This window comes from Xenopus laevis, chromosome 1L (genome assembly GCF_017654675.1).
Source record: "Xenopus laevis strain J_2021 chromosome 1L, Xenopus_laevis_v10.1, whole genome shotgun sequence".
Taxonomy (NCBI): Eukaryota; Metazoa; Chordata; class Amphibia; order Anura; family Pipidae; genus Xenopus; species Xenopus laevis.
In genome coordinates, this window is record NC_054371.1 from 109,817,553 (window position 1) to 109,833,428 (window position 15,876).

A 15,876-nucleotide genomic window follows, 5' to 3' on the forward strand; every position below is an offset into this window, starting at 1 on the left:
GTGTATTATAAGGATAATATAACCAAGGAGTTTTATGACCATATAAAATGTGGCTTTTATAAAGGCCATGCAACTCCGCATATTTTACAACCATGTGCACCATGTGCTTAAAAACTAGGCATACACAGAATGTTTGCTTATTAGACAAGTTCACCATATGATTGAACCACAGACCAAGCACCCAGGTGGGCAGATCTCTGGAGACCCTTCTGACTGCATCAACATTCTGATGCAGTCTTCATCTGATGTCTGTGGCTTAAAATCTAAGATATCTATTGCATTTTCACAGCAGGATTTATTTTATCAGGAGCCACAGGGTGTGGATCTGGGCCAGCAGGGCCCACAAGAGCCAAGGGCCCACCAGGTTTTTGTTCCTGGTTTCCCGGCGGCCCAGTCCGACCCTGAACTTAACTGTATGTATTTGGAGTATGGAAAGAAACTAGACAGGAGAGAACTCCTTGCAGATAGTGGCCAACCAGAATCAAACTTTGAGACATACTTTGTCTGCTACATCTGACACTGGGCAAATGCAGAAGTTCTACCAAATGAGCCACTTTGTTATGGCACCTTCCACTCATTTAAAATAATATTAACTTGGTTTCCAATGACAAAACAGTTAAAGCAGTTAATACAAGCCACGATTATAAACTAGGTATGTGTATTTCCTTAAACAAAGGGTTATCAGTGAATCTTTGCTTGCTGGCTGAACTCTCATCTTGAGAATAATTCCTCCTCTTTCACATTCTTCTTATCCCCTTCACCCTCCTGCTTCCTGTTTATCATTGGGATTATGTGCAGTCAGCACAGGGATTTTTTTGTTTGAATTGGGGGAGCTGTACTACTTTATAAATAGGGAGACAGAACATCACACAAGGTGTTAGACTGAGTAACAAACATGAATATCTCCAGGGTTCTGTTTGCGGTGGTCCTGGTACTAACTGTTTCCACCTATGGTAAGTAAGCACTTTTTCTGAGAAATATCAATCCCTTTATATAAATCCATCGTAGGTGTGTACTTTTGGCATCACACACAAACCATAACACCTTTCTACCCTTCTATATTGGAACTAGACAAATGTATGTATTTTAAGGTACGTTGCAATAACTTGCTTTGAAAGTAGGTTGTTTCGTTTGTAGGACCTTATTGAGTAGAAAAGAGATTCCTCATATCTGTAAGATGTTTTTCTTGGTCAGTCTAAACAAACATTTCACATGTTCACATTTTTATGATAATCTGGCCAATGGAAATGTATATATGATATTTAATTTTATTTTGGTAGCCTGTATCATTATTAGAGTAGGGCAACTAGAGTATTTCTTTGGGCTATCAGCACCAAAATATTCAACTGAAGGAAGAATAATGTTGATATAAGTGCAAAGGGCATATTATATTCTCAATTGTTAGATGCGCTCACCATATACATCAGTGATGTCCCCCTCCAGTTGTTTTTATAGTACAGCTACCCATACCTCTAATTAGCTGGAATCTGTCTTGTAGTTTAACAACACCTTTTTTGTCCAACTTTTTTATTATGTGTACATACCTGCCATTTCTATGTCTATAATAAAATAACCCCCTCTATATGCACCTTCATGTCTAGTAATGATTTCATGCCAACCCTACTGTGCTGTAAAAACTTGGCTACATATTTGGGCCCCCTACATTTCAGCATGTACACAAGATTAAGAAACATATTTTGCCATGGCCAAGAGGATATTTTGTGTATTGTAGGTGCAACAATGAAACAAGTGACACTGAGGTTTATACACGAGTGCAGATAATTTGCATAGAATAATGCAGCTGCCACTTACAGAGATATTGACATTTTTACTTGCTTTATTATAATACCATTTTTTTTAATATGTTATAGTTATGCAGCACTTTACATTAGTTTATAACAAACAATTTACCAATTTGCCAAATAAGGGTTACAGAATAAAAATAAGAACAATAGACCTTGCTCCAGTGCTTACAGTCTAAACTCTTAGTGTACAGGTATGGGACCTATTATCCAGAAAGCTCGGGACCTTGGGTCCATACTTTAAATCTACTAGAAAATCACGTAAACCTTAAATAAACCCAATAGAATGGCTTTACATTCAAAAAGGATAAATTATATCTTAGTTTGGATCAAGTACATGTTTAATTATTACAGAGAAAAAGGAAATAATTTTTTTAGAATTTGGATTATTTGGATAAAATGGAGTCTATGGGAGATTCCCATAGTGCCATTCCGTAATTCTGAGCTTTCTGGATAATGGGTTTCTGGATAATGGATCCCATAGCTGTATTAATTTCTGCCATACAGCAAGACAGATTTGCTCTTGTTTGGTACAAGTAAAAGTCACGTGATTACAAGGAAATTAATTCCTGCATGCAAGAATAAGAAGGGACAATAACTTTTCCAGTATTTCTGATAATGAATGTTTGTCTTTCTGGCATTATTTATAGAAACTTTGTTCTAAATATGGCTTCTCATTCTTTTGGTCTTTCTCAGAATGCAGGCCACGTGGGCGTATTCTAGGTGGGCAAGATTCAAAGGAAAAAACCTGGCCTTTTATGGCATCTATTCAGAAGAATGAGGTCCACCAATGTGGGGGGGTCCTTATTTCTGATAAATGGGTGCTGAGTGCAGCACACTGTGCTACTGACAGGTATGCTTTCCTGCATAATCCCTTCCTTTCCCATCTTAATTCCTACCTTCAATTCAGTTTCTACCTTCTAACTTCTTCTGCACTCTAATTCATCACAACATTTTTCCCTTTTCAGCAATAATTCATCACTGCATGTGATGCTTGGCGCCATCTCTCTCACCAAACCAGAGCAATACAAAATAGTTTTAAAGGTGGAAAGGGAGATCCCTCACCCTCTGTACAATTCTACCAAAAAGCATCATGATCTTCTCCTGCTAGAGGTAAGTATGTTTTTCATTTTGCAGAGTCCTGTCATATCTGTTAAATCATTTGGTTAAAACAAAAACAAAAGTTCAGCAGAGAGTCAATCTAGATATCTTACACAATATGTTTTGAACGCCCTTCATCAGTAGTTGAGCAGAAATGACATTAGAGCCTGAGATAGGAGTATTCTTTAGCTGTAGAAGTCCTAAGTGTGGATAAGTTCTACAGCTGAACAATTTCTTGTTTGAATCCTCCTCGTGGCTGACTGAGAATATCCAGGACTGGAATGAGTTACTCAAATTCCACACTGGGACGCAAAACTATGATTCTCTCTGTTAGAGAAAGGCGTGAAACTATCTCCCTTGTCTGTCGAACACAGATTTTAGTTATGCAATAATGGTGTGTGAAGTTTTATCGATCGGTTTTAGGATTTCTTCTGGCTATTTTAAAAAATAATTTACAATTAACAAAAATGCATGACCTTCATGGAAGTTCAGACTTATAATGTGATAATAAAGTTTCTTTGTGGTTGGCTGGTCTATTTTCTTGACAGATTGTGCAGTTCTCCACTATCTGTTTAATGTCTTTAGACATATGTAGCCAGCATATGATAGTCTACCTTTTGCTTTGGGGCATTTTATGTCTTGGTGTGCACTATGGAGTCGTTAAGCATTTCAGCCTGAGAACCTTTTGTTATCACAAGTCTGTCACCATGAACAAATGAAAATGTATGACACTTTGGCCAGTAATGCTGTGCATTCGATGGTACTTGTTTCATTTGCCATGGCAAATCTTGCATATGCATCTCTTTAACTGCTTTTCTTTTCCTTTTGTGTTCCTACACCTGGCCATGTCTAGGAAAAGTATTAGACCTTTCTTATCTTGACTTACAGGCATATTTAATATAGAGTAGCTGAGATTTTGCTATCATCAGATCTGACACCATCTGATGTTTTTATGTGGCCCATGTACTTAAAATCTTTCATCAAGTATTGGATTGCATGCTTGTTGAATTTGATATTAAAGGGATACTGTAATGGGAAAACATGTTTTTTTAAAACGTATCAGTTAATAGTGTTGCTCCAGCAGAATTCTGCACTGAAATCCATTTTTTCAAAAGAGCAAACAGATTTTATTATATTCAATTTTGAAATCTGACATGGGGCTAGACATATTGTCAATTTCCCACCTGCCTCCAGTCATGTGACTTGTGCTCTGATAAACTTCAATCACTCTTTACTGCTGTACTGCAAGTTGGAGTGATATCACCCCCTCCCTTCCCCCCCCTCAGTAGATCTCAAGACACTGTCAACAAACAACTTGACTAAATTATCCTTCTGTTTTATTATTTTCACTCACATATTTATTCTGTTACGGTTACGGTTTTTAAATATAATATTTAAGTAATATTTAACGGAATGCTAACTGTGATACTATGGATGTAGATCATAATGGGACAACATCACTAAAAGTAGACCTCGCATTATTAAAGGATGGGCACTCCCGATCTAGAGAGAGTAACCATCCTTCCAGTGGTGTAACTAGTCACCAGGGGCCGCAGGTGCAGGATGTGCACCTGGGCCCACTGCTCAACCCCCCACACAAATAACTCACCAGCATGCTTCCAGCATGCATGCTGAAAAGTCTCCCCCTGCCCCAAGACTTGTCATGCCCCAAGGAGGTGCAGTGCTGGGCATGATCACACCCAGCACTGTCAGTAGTTACACCACTACATTGTTATGGTAGAACATTTATTTCCACTTCGTAAATCCTGAGGTGTAGGAATTGAGAAATGCTTTTGTTTTGTAGCTTTGTTAAGATTTCTGAGATCTAGGCAGACTCTGAGGTTTCCATTTTTATGTTCAGTAATTACAAGACTATTCATCTAGGGTGTAGGTACAGTCGCAGGACTCAAAACTCCTGTATCTATAAGATCTGAAAGCATTTGTTTACATTTGTAAATGAAGGCATAGGGAATTTTCCTACAACCAGTTACAGTTTGGTTTAATATGCCACTTAATATATTATAAACTATCTGTTTATTAACTATTTATTCTGGGGTATAGTTTTCTTTTAAGGTGACAGCACCATATATTATATATTATATAGTGAATAAAGTACCCCCTTTTGTAAAATATAAGGATATTTTAAGTTACCGAGGAGTTTCATGACCTGTTTTTATACAGGTCTTGGAACTCCGAGGTAACTTCTAATATCCTTATATTTTACAACTGGGGGTACTTTATTTATTATAATACATAAATTTCAATGAGCCTAGTGACTGAAATGACATCAGAACTCACCATTTATAACTGATTACATCAGGATATCATTTACAAGATATTCATGGCTTTGTGTATTATATATATATATATATATATATATATATATATATATATATATATATACACATACAATTATGTCACATATTTCTGTTCTATCTCTTTGCTCAGCTATCTGAAAAAGTAACATTAAGCGAAGCTGTGAAGCCCCTGCCTTTTGAAACTGAAAATATTGACATCCCTGATGGAAAACGATGCCTAGTCGCAGGTTGGGGACAGATGAAATCAACTGGAAAGAAGCCAGACACTTTGCAAGAATTATGGATCCCCGTGATTAGCAGGGATGTCTGTAATCGCCGGAACTACTATGATAATGAAATTACCCCAAATATGATATGTGCTATAGAAGCCAAGAAGGACTCATGTGAGGTAAGCAGGTTTGGAGAAAATCTAATTCATGAGGGAAAGGTGTATCTTCTAGGATATTGCTGGCAGAACAGAAAACCTGTCTACAGTTAGTAAACGATTTAGTACTTATCATTCTGACTTTTTAGGGAAACTGGGGCTCAAATAATGTTCCTAGTATGGGACTCTGCATAGCTTCTTATATTATTGAAGAATAACAGTAGTGAGGAGAACTGAGCTGGGAGAGGGAAGTATATATGTGATCAGTTAATGTGGTGTTGGGGGGGGGCAACTGAGGTTCCTTTCCTCTATTGCTGTTACTTTAAATGCACAATTTTTTTAGGGAGACTCCGGGGGACCTCTAGTATGTGATGGAATAGCAGTGGCTATTGTACAGGGCGGATATCGTAGATGTGGCCTATCGAAGAAGCCAGGCATCTACACACTCATTGCACCTTACAAATCCTGGATAATGGAAACCATGTATAATGCTACTCTACTCCCATCCCCTTTGTGAAACCATAAGTGGTAAGCCTGTAGCAACACGATAATCTTCTAATAAATGATGCACTGCTTCCAGCAGTTAATTCTGTAAAGGAGATCAAAAGTTTTTTCATTTGTTTCTCAAAACAAAGTGTAATGTATGGCACAATAAAATCCTTTTGCAAAAACACAACAGTTTTTTGGAAAAAAAATTATGTATGTTTTTTTGTAGGGAAGTGTAATGGAATAGTCAAGTCATACTTTTCTCTCACAAAAAAGCAGTAATGTTTTATTGCTACTTTGATTTCTAATTAAAACCCATTTTTACCTCTACAGTAGTCTAAACCTTGTGATTAAGGGCAGTGGCAGAATGAGTCTTTTCAAGCATTTTACCACCCTTCCATGGGAATTGCCTAAAAGATTAAAGATGAAAGATTGAAAGAAAAACCATGATGACTCATACACATGCTTTCCCAGTGCCAGGCCAACAGGGAAGGGCACCCTACGCAAGCCTCCTGGTGTCATCTGCCCCAAATGCAACTACATCCCCCGGTCATACCCTCCTCCCCTACTCGCTACGCACACATGAAATAACCACCACCAACTTGCTTCAGAGTTAAAGGAAAGCTGGAAAGAGGGGTAGGCAGGTAAAAGAGTTATGTACCCCCTATTGTTGTGCCCTAGGCACTTTCCTCTTCTACCTACCTCTAGTTCTGTTTGGTATTGCAAAGCTGCCAAAAGTTTCCTCGCAAGGCAACTTTTGGCTACTTTGGAAGAATATGCACACTGTATGTTTTCCCTGTGGTGATTTACATTATTGCTGCTGGGAAAGCATATTCAGGAGATTGGTCTTTTCATCATTGATCAAATTTACCATTTACACCTGATCTCCAATCTACCATAGCTCTAAGCCTAAGGGAGAATGAGGAACTGCTGCTTGTGAACAGATAGTCATGTCATGGTTTCCTGGAATCAAATATGTTTGTAGAAAAAAAAATACATTTATAATTATTTCTGAAAGTTCGGATACTTTTTTCTATGTAAGCCCAACTAAAAAAGGGTGGTATATTTTCTGTATAAGCTACAAAGTGCAGTTGCAACCAAACACTCAAAATTGTCTTGTGACACTGCCCTAACACTGACCCAAATAGGAAAGTTTTGCAAAGACGTGGGAACTCCTGGGCAATAATATAATAAGAGGAATAATGGACACCCTACTACGTATTATAGGATATTAAATAAAAATTAAAACCTCCATGTCAATGGACCCCAGGCACCACCATAATGCAAGAGAACTTCTACAACTGTGCTCCTGGCTTGCATCATGTTCAGTTGAATCCCCATTACTTGGTAAACAGGTGAACAATAAATGAAAGCTGATTATGGTCCTGGGCCAATGAACATGAGCCTGGTTGTTTGATCACAGATATTGAAGCAGGAAGTGGCAGTGATGTGAGCCAATAATACTCCATTGTGCAGGGGCATGGTAGGGTTGTGAAGATTTTGAATGATGGTGTTCATTAGATTATGGTGATATATTTTTTTTAAAAGTGGACTTCCCGGAATAGTGTTCCTCTAAAAAGCACAAATATCTAAGCTGGAAATGTAAAAACCACCCTAGGACACTAACTCACGTCTTCCACACCTGCCCAGCCCTCAACATTTATTAGTCCTCTGTTTGTGACACAATTAAATCAGTAACTGGCGAATGCATTCCCAACATTTCATTAACTCTGTTACTGCATGATACCTGCCACTCACTGAAGGCATATAAGAAATTCCTTATACAAATTATGCTAGATACAGTGAAAGCACTAATACCCCTCCAGTGGAAGTCAGCAAACAGCCCCAGCATTAGGGAATGGCTTGCCAAAATTAAGGAGATCCAGAAATTTGATAATAATTCGGAAAAAGACAAGGTACAGTTTACAAAGAAATAGTTTTACTGGTTCCAATTCACGGAAACAGACCAATTCAATAGGCTACGCTTTACCCTAACCTGACATTCTCCGATGCTCCTCAACTCCGGGGCTGGATCCCCCCCGTCTCATCATCTGAGATATAGAAAAGGTATGTACCATGCTAACAAAGTGACAGACCCTGAAAGCTGTAATGGGTATCACCTATACCCCCATCCCTCCCTTCTTTTTTCCCCATTCTTTCTTCTTCCTATCTATCTTTTCTTAATTTAAGCTCAGTACACAGATGGCACAAGATAACAACCACTACAGAAGGAGGAAACAAAACCAGCTTCTATCACTCAGATTTCATTCCCACAAACATGATTGTATCACAATGTGTATATTAATAATAATGTTGTAGGCTCCTTTTCTAGGATACCGAATTGCTGTCATTACTGTGTTACTGTAACAAATATGCTATTTTTTTAAGATGTATCTGAAAAAAAATTTCTATAAAAAGAAAAATTGAAAAAAAAAAAGCACAAATAATTGTAAAAGTGCCAGGACCAGTGCTATTATATTGGCTGTGGAGCTTACTTTAATTGTACTCATGTTATTATTATATTTATATTTTGGGCACATATTATTTTTCAGTGAGTCACATTGGCATCTTTATGCAGTTATTCTCAAGATTTTATTTTACAAGCCATTTATGGCTCACTGTTACCAAATGGATACTGTCACTAGAGGGAGCAAAAACATAGCATTAGCAACCCCGCTTACACTTTCAACGATTTGGAGCAGGTGGAGTTCTAACTCCTATCATAGACCACCCCCAATGCATACTCATGCCTCTGTAGGAGTCTCTTACTGTTGGATGGATTCTGAGAGTTGTAATTTATCATTATGTCTACAGTTTGTAACTTTGGAGTTTGGCTACAGAGGTCTTCTAAAATGATTATTTTCCTCTAAGTATAGTGAGTTGTAAATATCCTTGGCCATGATATCACAGCATCTGGAATAGTTTCCAAATATACAAAAAGATGCAAAGTATTCAGTGTAAAACCATGTATAGAATGGTACAACACAACGATACAATAACATACACTACACTTTGTGAGCATGTTTGACAGTAACAAAAGATTTATTGGCATCTGATTTCTGTTTGGAAAGCATCCCTGGAATTATTCTGCTTGTTCATTTCTCAAATTTTAAATAAACTGCACAGACTTTTTATATATTTTTTATTTTTGCTGTGACCACTATGCATTGTCAATGATTGCCCTTACTTCGTAAGTTGTAGCTATTTCAATTATCATGCCCTTTTGGTATGCCATTTATGGTGGGCACTATGGCTGCCGAAAGCTAGCCTGGAAATATGGCTAGCCTGGTATGTTATGGTTTGTCAGTTGCCTGTGGCTGCACTTTGAAATCTTGGTTATAGTTTACACTGTAGCATTTATATTAATTTTATGGAGAACACATAAATAACAGGTTCTTCAAAGATATCACAACTGGGTTACTGCCTAATACATGGAGCAAAAGGTAGGTTACTGAATGCAAGAAGACAGAAGGTATGAAAGCACAATGATAATGAAGCTCCTAATCTTGCAGAATTACAACTCCCAAGCATTTTCCATTAGCTGAATCCAAAGCAATTGCTCATTTCTGCAGTTAAAGGGATCCTGTCATCGGAAAACATGTTTTTTTCAAAACGCATCAGTTAATAGTGCTACTCCAGCAGAATTCTGCACTGAAATCTATTTCTCAAAAGAGCAAGCAGATTTTTTTATATTCAATTTTGAAATCTGACATGGGGCTAGACATTTTGTCAATTTCCCAGCTGCCCCTGGTCATGTGACTTGTGCCTGCACTTTAGGAGAGAAATGCTTTGTGGCAGGCTGCTGTTTTTCCTTCTCAATGTAACTGAATGTGTCTCAGTGGGACATGGGTTTTTACTATTGAGTGCTGTTCTTAGGGCTAGTCCACACGGGGAGATAGCGACGCGTTTGCGGTCGCGGCGACAAAGCGCCACGACAGTCGCCGCGACCGGCGCAGGCGACAGTTTTGTATGGGCGCCTATGTAAAAACGCCTGTGCTAACCACACGAGGCGATGCGCTTTTCAACAGTCGCCTGAAAAAGCCTGGCGAGGCATTTTCAGGCGACTGTTGAAAAGCGCATCGCCTCGTGTGGTTAGCACAGGCGTTTTTACATAGGCGCCCATACAAAACTGTCGCCTGCGCCGGTCGCCGCGACTGTCGCGGCGCTTTATCGCCGCGACCGCAAACGCGTCGCTATCTCCCCGTGTGGAATAGCCCTTAGATCTACCAGGCAGCTGTTATCTTGTTTTAGGGAGCTGCTATCTGGTTACCTTCCCATTGTTCTTTTGTTTGGCTGCTTGGGGGGAAAAGAGAGGGGGGTGATATCACTCCAACTTGCAGTACAGCAGTAAAGAGTGATTGAAGTTTATCAGAGCACAAGTCACATGACTTGGGCAGCTGGGAAATTGACAATATGTCTAGCCCCATGTCAGATTTCAAAATTTAATATAAAAAAATCTGTTTGTTCTTTTGAGAAATGGATTTCAGGGCAGAATCAACAGATTAATTTTGAAAAAAATTTTTTTTCCCATGACAGTATCCCTTTAAGTAAGGAACTGATTAGTAAATAAGGAAAAGTGGGGGCGGAGAAGAAGGCTGTGCATAAGTCAGCTGTTAATTGCTCTGTCAATGAAGCTCCTGAAAAGAGCAACCCTTGAGAAGAAATCGGGAGTCACACCATTCCCACAACTGCGGATAATAAAGGAGGTGATTCCTTGGATCACGCCATCACACACAAGAGGGCCACCAGAGTCACCCTATAAGAAATAATGATGGTTAGTATGCCATTGTCCCTGTTCCGATATTAATAACATTTTCATATCAATTTTCTCTGTACTTTTTTTGTACTCAAAAAGCTTCAAATTATAAACATATTAAAAGTATCCAAACAAGATGCCATCTGCATTGTGTATGGCAGAGTTCCATATAGTGGGCGATGTGTGATAGAAAGCATACAATCCAAACAATTTTAGTGCTACATTGGATACCTTGAGTTTACGGTGACATTGAAAATCGTATGATCGACTATACATGTAGAGATATTATTGGCAGCCGACAGAAATCTTTTAACCTATCCGATCGACCAAACGACTGATCTCCGAAAAATATCGGGACTCTCCACACACAGTCCAAAAATCATACGAATCCTCGATTCATACGATCAGATCAGATTCAGGTGTAGGTTAACGGAAGAAGCTTGGACATTGTTTGTGAGGTCACAGCAGAGAATCAGGGGTAAGAGTTCCTTAGCAAAAGGAGGCCCCTGTACAGCTAATGAGACACCTGCCAGTGCATCCAACAGGACAAGGGAGGCTTCAGAAGGGAGAACTCTGTGGTGTGCCAGTAAAAGCATTGTGTGATTAATATCCTTGTCAGCAACCAGAGCCCTGGTCAAAACTATAAGCTGTTCTCCTGCTATCACAATAAAAGTGTTTTAGTTCATTGCATTCATTGTTGAAAGTGAATTCTTCTGGCAACAAAAACCTTACATATGAGCATTTAGTGACAGGTGCTCACTAGCCACAAGTGGCCCTGCTACAAGTTACATAAGCAACCAAAAGATTCTTGCTTTCAAACAAGTGACCACTAAATGCTAACTGAATATTGGACACTATAGGTTATTAATCCTATGGCAAACTTTTGCAGGGAGAGAGGTAGCAGACCCCCCCCCCCGCTCTTCCACCTGGGCTGACATCATCGCCAGTCGACGCACGCTCCTGAAGGGAAGCACGGGACAAGGGGAGCGCAGCGTTACTTCCTGCCCCACTCCCCTATGCAATGAGCGCCAGGTAGGGAAGCATGGGGACAGCAGCATCCCACCCACTAACCCTTCAATTACGCTAAAAAAAGCCTTTCACCATTCTAAGAGCGTCACCGTGTGTAGTTTCTGAATCACCGCGGATGCACTTTTACTGTTCTACAAAGAGATTGTCACAGCAGAAAGTTTTGATCCTTGCCTTAGCATTATATGGATAAAGAATTGTGCCCCTTTTCCTCAGCCCCCCGCGTGGTCTGCTGTATGGTATTTAGACCACTGACTATACCCTTGAAAATTGCAGGTCTCAATAAATATCATATGTAAAACACGGTTTCACAAAGCCTTCTCATGAAAGATATGTTTTTTCTAGTAGTATGTGCCATGTGATAATCTATTTATTTTTTATATGTATTTATCCTGCCCTGTACCCTTTAAAGAAAGGTGCTAAGGGGCAAAGTGATGTTTGATTGGTTGCACTTTTGCAGTGCTACTATTTTAGAATAAAAGAGCAAAGACTAAGGGTAGAATACCAGTAACGTAACTGGAGGGGGCGGGCCCTGGTGCGAGACGTGACGCCGGGCCCCCGCCCCCCTCCGTACCAGATTTTTTACCCGAAATGGGCAGTGCACGAGCTGCCAGGGGGCCCTGAGGGGGTGCGGGCCCTGGCCCAATTGCACCACCTGCTCCCTCGGTAGTTCCACCACTGTAGAATACCCAAGAGGGCTAATTTTAAATTAATAGAGCTACAGTGAAGTACAGGTGCACTTCGATCCCCCATCCTCCTGCCCACTTCCCTCCCCGCCTCCACCCAGCCCACTCCTCACCCAACCCCGCCCACTCCCTGCCCCACCCAACTTGCGTCCCAAGTAAGAGAGCGGCTGGGGAGGAGGGGAGGGGTTTTGTTAGCTATAGAGGAAGCAGACCCCACAGTCCCCCCTGCGACTGCGGGTCTGCTTCCTCTATAGTTACGCCATTTGTTAACATGTAAATATTTTTTTTTATATATTTTTTTATTTATAATATAAGCAATGTCCATCAGTGGAATGGCTTATTTATGATTAAGTAGAAGTTACTTCTGTTTTTGGTTTAGCTTGCCTTCTTGTTCTACTTTAATAGAATTGGACACAGAGCTTTTCCTCTGTGCATACCCCAGTGCTATCCTGCTATACTGCTGACCGGGAATTTCTGGCACATTGATATAAATAACTAGTTCAGTATCAATGATACTCCTGACTGATTAATGGAAATGTTTGCACTGCAGCTTTGGGATGAACATGGGTGTCTGCTGGAATCTGAATTAAAAAAGTTATGGGTTTCGTGACTTTGGCCTACTCTATGATTTCCCATTTGCTAAACCCTTGAATGCTGATATACTCCTAAAAATTCTACAAATATAAAATACAGCCTCTACTTCTTTAGGGTCTTCCACTCCTTAATCCTTCCGTTTGAAACTCTCAGACTTACAAAGCAGATGCCAGCCTGTCGCATGAAGACCCCTGTACAGATGTTATTGGGGCGGCACAGGTCTCTGCTGGTTACGGTGACATTAAGTTCCTGAAGACGGTCAGGTCTCTGTCCATCTGTGGCAAGTCGGCCCCAACCAGCAGTCACACACTGAGTTCCTGCAGGAACATCTTCGTTGGCACTGGGCAGAGACACTACCTGTACTTTGCCATTTACAGACACAGGTCGATCAAGCTGGCAATGTAAAAACCAGAAAGTAATTACAGAAAGCAGATTTGCAACACATATCTAGTGATTAACACACTGATAATATTCCTATAGTAAAGGACAAAAACAGTGGGGACATTTCTGCTAGTGCAGCACACTTTATGTGACAATACAGTTTTCCAAACACTTTTTTCAGTTCAGTTGTTTTCAGATTGTTCCCCAGAAATAAAGGGTTTTTTCAATCACATTCCATCTTTTTTTTTTTTACCGTTTTTTTCAAAATCTAAATTTAAAGTTTAATGTCCCTGGTGTTTCAGTCTGGCAGCTCAATAATTCAGGTGCAGCTTCTAAACTGTTACAATTTTGCAACATTTTTGAGCAGCATCTCTGGAGGATTAGCAACTATTGTATCAATTCTAACAGCTGCCTTTAATGAAACTCAGGGATTCTGTTCAGCAGGGACAAAGATAAGAAATGTATCCATTAAATGTATCAATTTAGAACAGTTTAGGGGGTCAGCGACCCCCCTTCCAGAGCTGCTTTAGAAGGTGAGAAATTACACTTAACACTTCAATATTAGAAAAACCGTGACAAATAGAAAGTAATTTCAAAAAGTTGTTATTTCTGATGATCTCTCTGAAAACAACAAGTTGTTTGAAGGTGAACCACCCTTTAAATGTATCACTATCTCTATATCAATACTAATATATACAGTATCTTGAATATTATCCTTGCAAAATAAAAGATACCATCATTAATAAACATGTATATCAACATTTTTCAAATCTATGAACTTCTTAAGGTTGTGGTAGGTGACCCTGCCTAATAACGAAGCTTTATTAAATATTGGTTACCTAGAATGACTATTTCTCCTTGGCCCCAGCAAATAATATCTATTTTAAATGATGAAGCTCTCTTCAATTTTAAAAAGTTGTAAATGTATATCTGCACAATGTGCATAATTCAAATTATATTTCACATTGAAGTAACTTCAGAAAATTATTTATATACATTTTTCACATAATGATACCAAAAAGCATGATATTCTTGTTTAAAATCAACCTTAATTTTATATGGTACATTGCATAGCTTGAACATGTATAAAAACCATTTGCTAAGAACTTAATGCCTTAAAGGAATAGTAACACTAAAAAAATTAGTGCTTTAAAGTAACGAAAATATAATTTATTGTTGCCCTGCATTGTGCAACTTGTGTATTTTCTTCAGAAAAACTACTATAGTTCATATAAACAAGCTGCTGTGTAGCTATACATTTAGGTTTTTGTGCAGTTATGCTGGAATTCTGGAGCTAAAATGTATCATGGTTGAAAAATTGGCAGAGTGAAATGATTTGATTACATTATGTGTCTCTATTAGTAAATAAGACACCATCATGTGTGTTTTGGGAACAGATAAAAGTTGAAACAGCAGAAAACAAACTGACTGTGATAATATTCATGGAGTCTTCATGAGAGCAAATTATTTAAACAGAAGAGAAATAACTCTTACTTGTTCTTACTTTTAGTATGACAATGTCATTCTCTAAATTCATTGGATTGAAGCCATTTTCAAAGACCTGGTTGATCCTAAACCTTTGCTTGGTTGCCTCATTTGCACTTAGGGAGTGAGCCCCCAGGACCACTGTCACCGCATTGGGTGGACTAAAAAAAAGATAATGGATGTTTGTGAACAGATAAAAGGGAATGTAAACAGGGATACAAAGACAAGCATATTGAAAAGGCAAAAGGGGGGTTGCAGGTGTTTACAAAAGCACATAGTGGCATACAGTGTTACATTTAAGTATTATATTTTTAAACACTGTCCAACACATGTATCCTCAAGCATACAACATACATATTCCACATTCAAGATACGAGTTACTCACGTATTCTCCATACAATGAGCTGCAGTCATAAGAAACTGTGGGGCAATCAGGGACCCCCCACAGAAATGCCGGCCTCTCAACTGCAATGAAGCTATGTAGGGATGAGAGTTTGGAGATGCCTCTCTGCCATCCACAATTTGAGTATGCATGGAACCTGTAAGAGAGACTGTGTTACCTTTATCTATAAACATAGATTCACACGCCCTTACTCTCAGGCTATACTCTTTTACTTGACCTTATTGATGGATCAATCTAGTCATCATGACGTCTATTTTTAACTTTTTTTTCTAACAGCAAATACTTTAAAATATTTGCAAATAAAAATGTATTGAAATTAAAAAAAAACCATAGATTTACACATTCTCTAATGTAAATACTTTCAATGATATATACACCAACAGTGATTCACACACATAAACACACAGCTTACCACCATTTACTTGGCTTGTCCAGAAAATTGACAAAGCAACTAGCAGCAGATGCTCCATTTTC

General features: G+C 39.0%; 2 protein-coding genes across 2 annotated transcripts; one reads left to right on the forward strand and one right to left on the reverse strand.

Annotated features, from left to right (window-relative positions):
• Window positions 1-873: 873 nt before the first annotated feature.
• On the forward strand, window positions 874-6,256 carry cfd.L (complement factor D L homeolog). Its single transcript, NM_001094624.2, has 5 exons — window positions 874-953; window positions 2,499-2,655; window positions 2,771-2,915; window positions 5,352-5,609; window positions 5,929-6,256. Exons 1-5 carry the CDS (start codon window positions 896-898, stop codon window positions 6,100-6,102), a joined length of 792 nt encoding a protein of 263 aa, NP_001088093.1. The 5' UTR covers window positions 874-895; the 3' UTR covers window positions 6,103-6,256.
• A 2,834-nt stretch (window positions 6,257-9,090) lies between these two features.
• prtn3.L (proteinase 3 L homeolog) lies at window positions 9,091-15,876 on the reverse strand. The gene is given in 6 exon segments (NM_001095349.1): window positions 9,091-9,942; window positions 10,288-10,827; window positions 13,293-13,526; window positions 15,019-15,160; window positions 15,385-15,538; window positions 15,815-15,876. Coding segments are annotated over 5 exon segments (738 nt in total). The 5' UTR covers window positions 15,873-15,876; the 3' UTR covers window positions 9,091-9,942; window positions 10,288-10,677.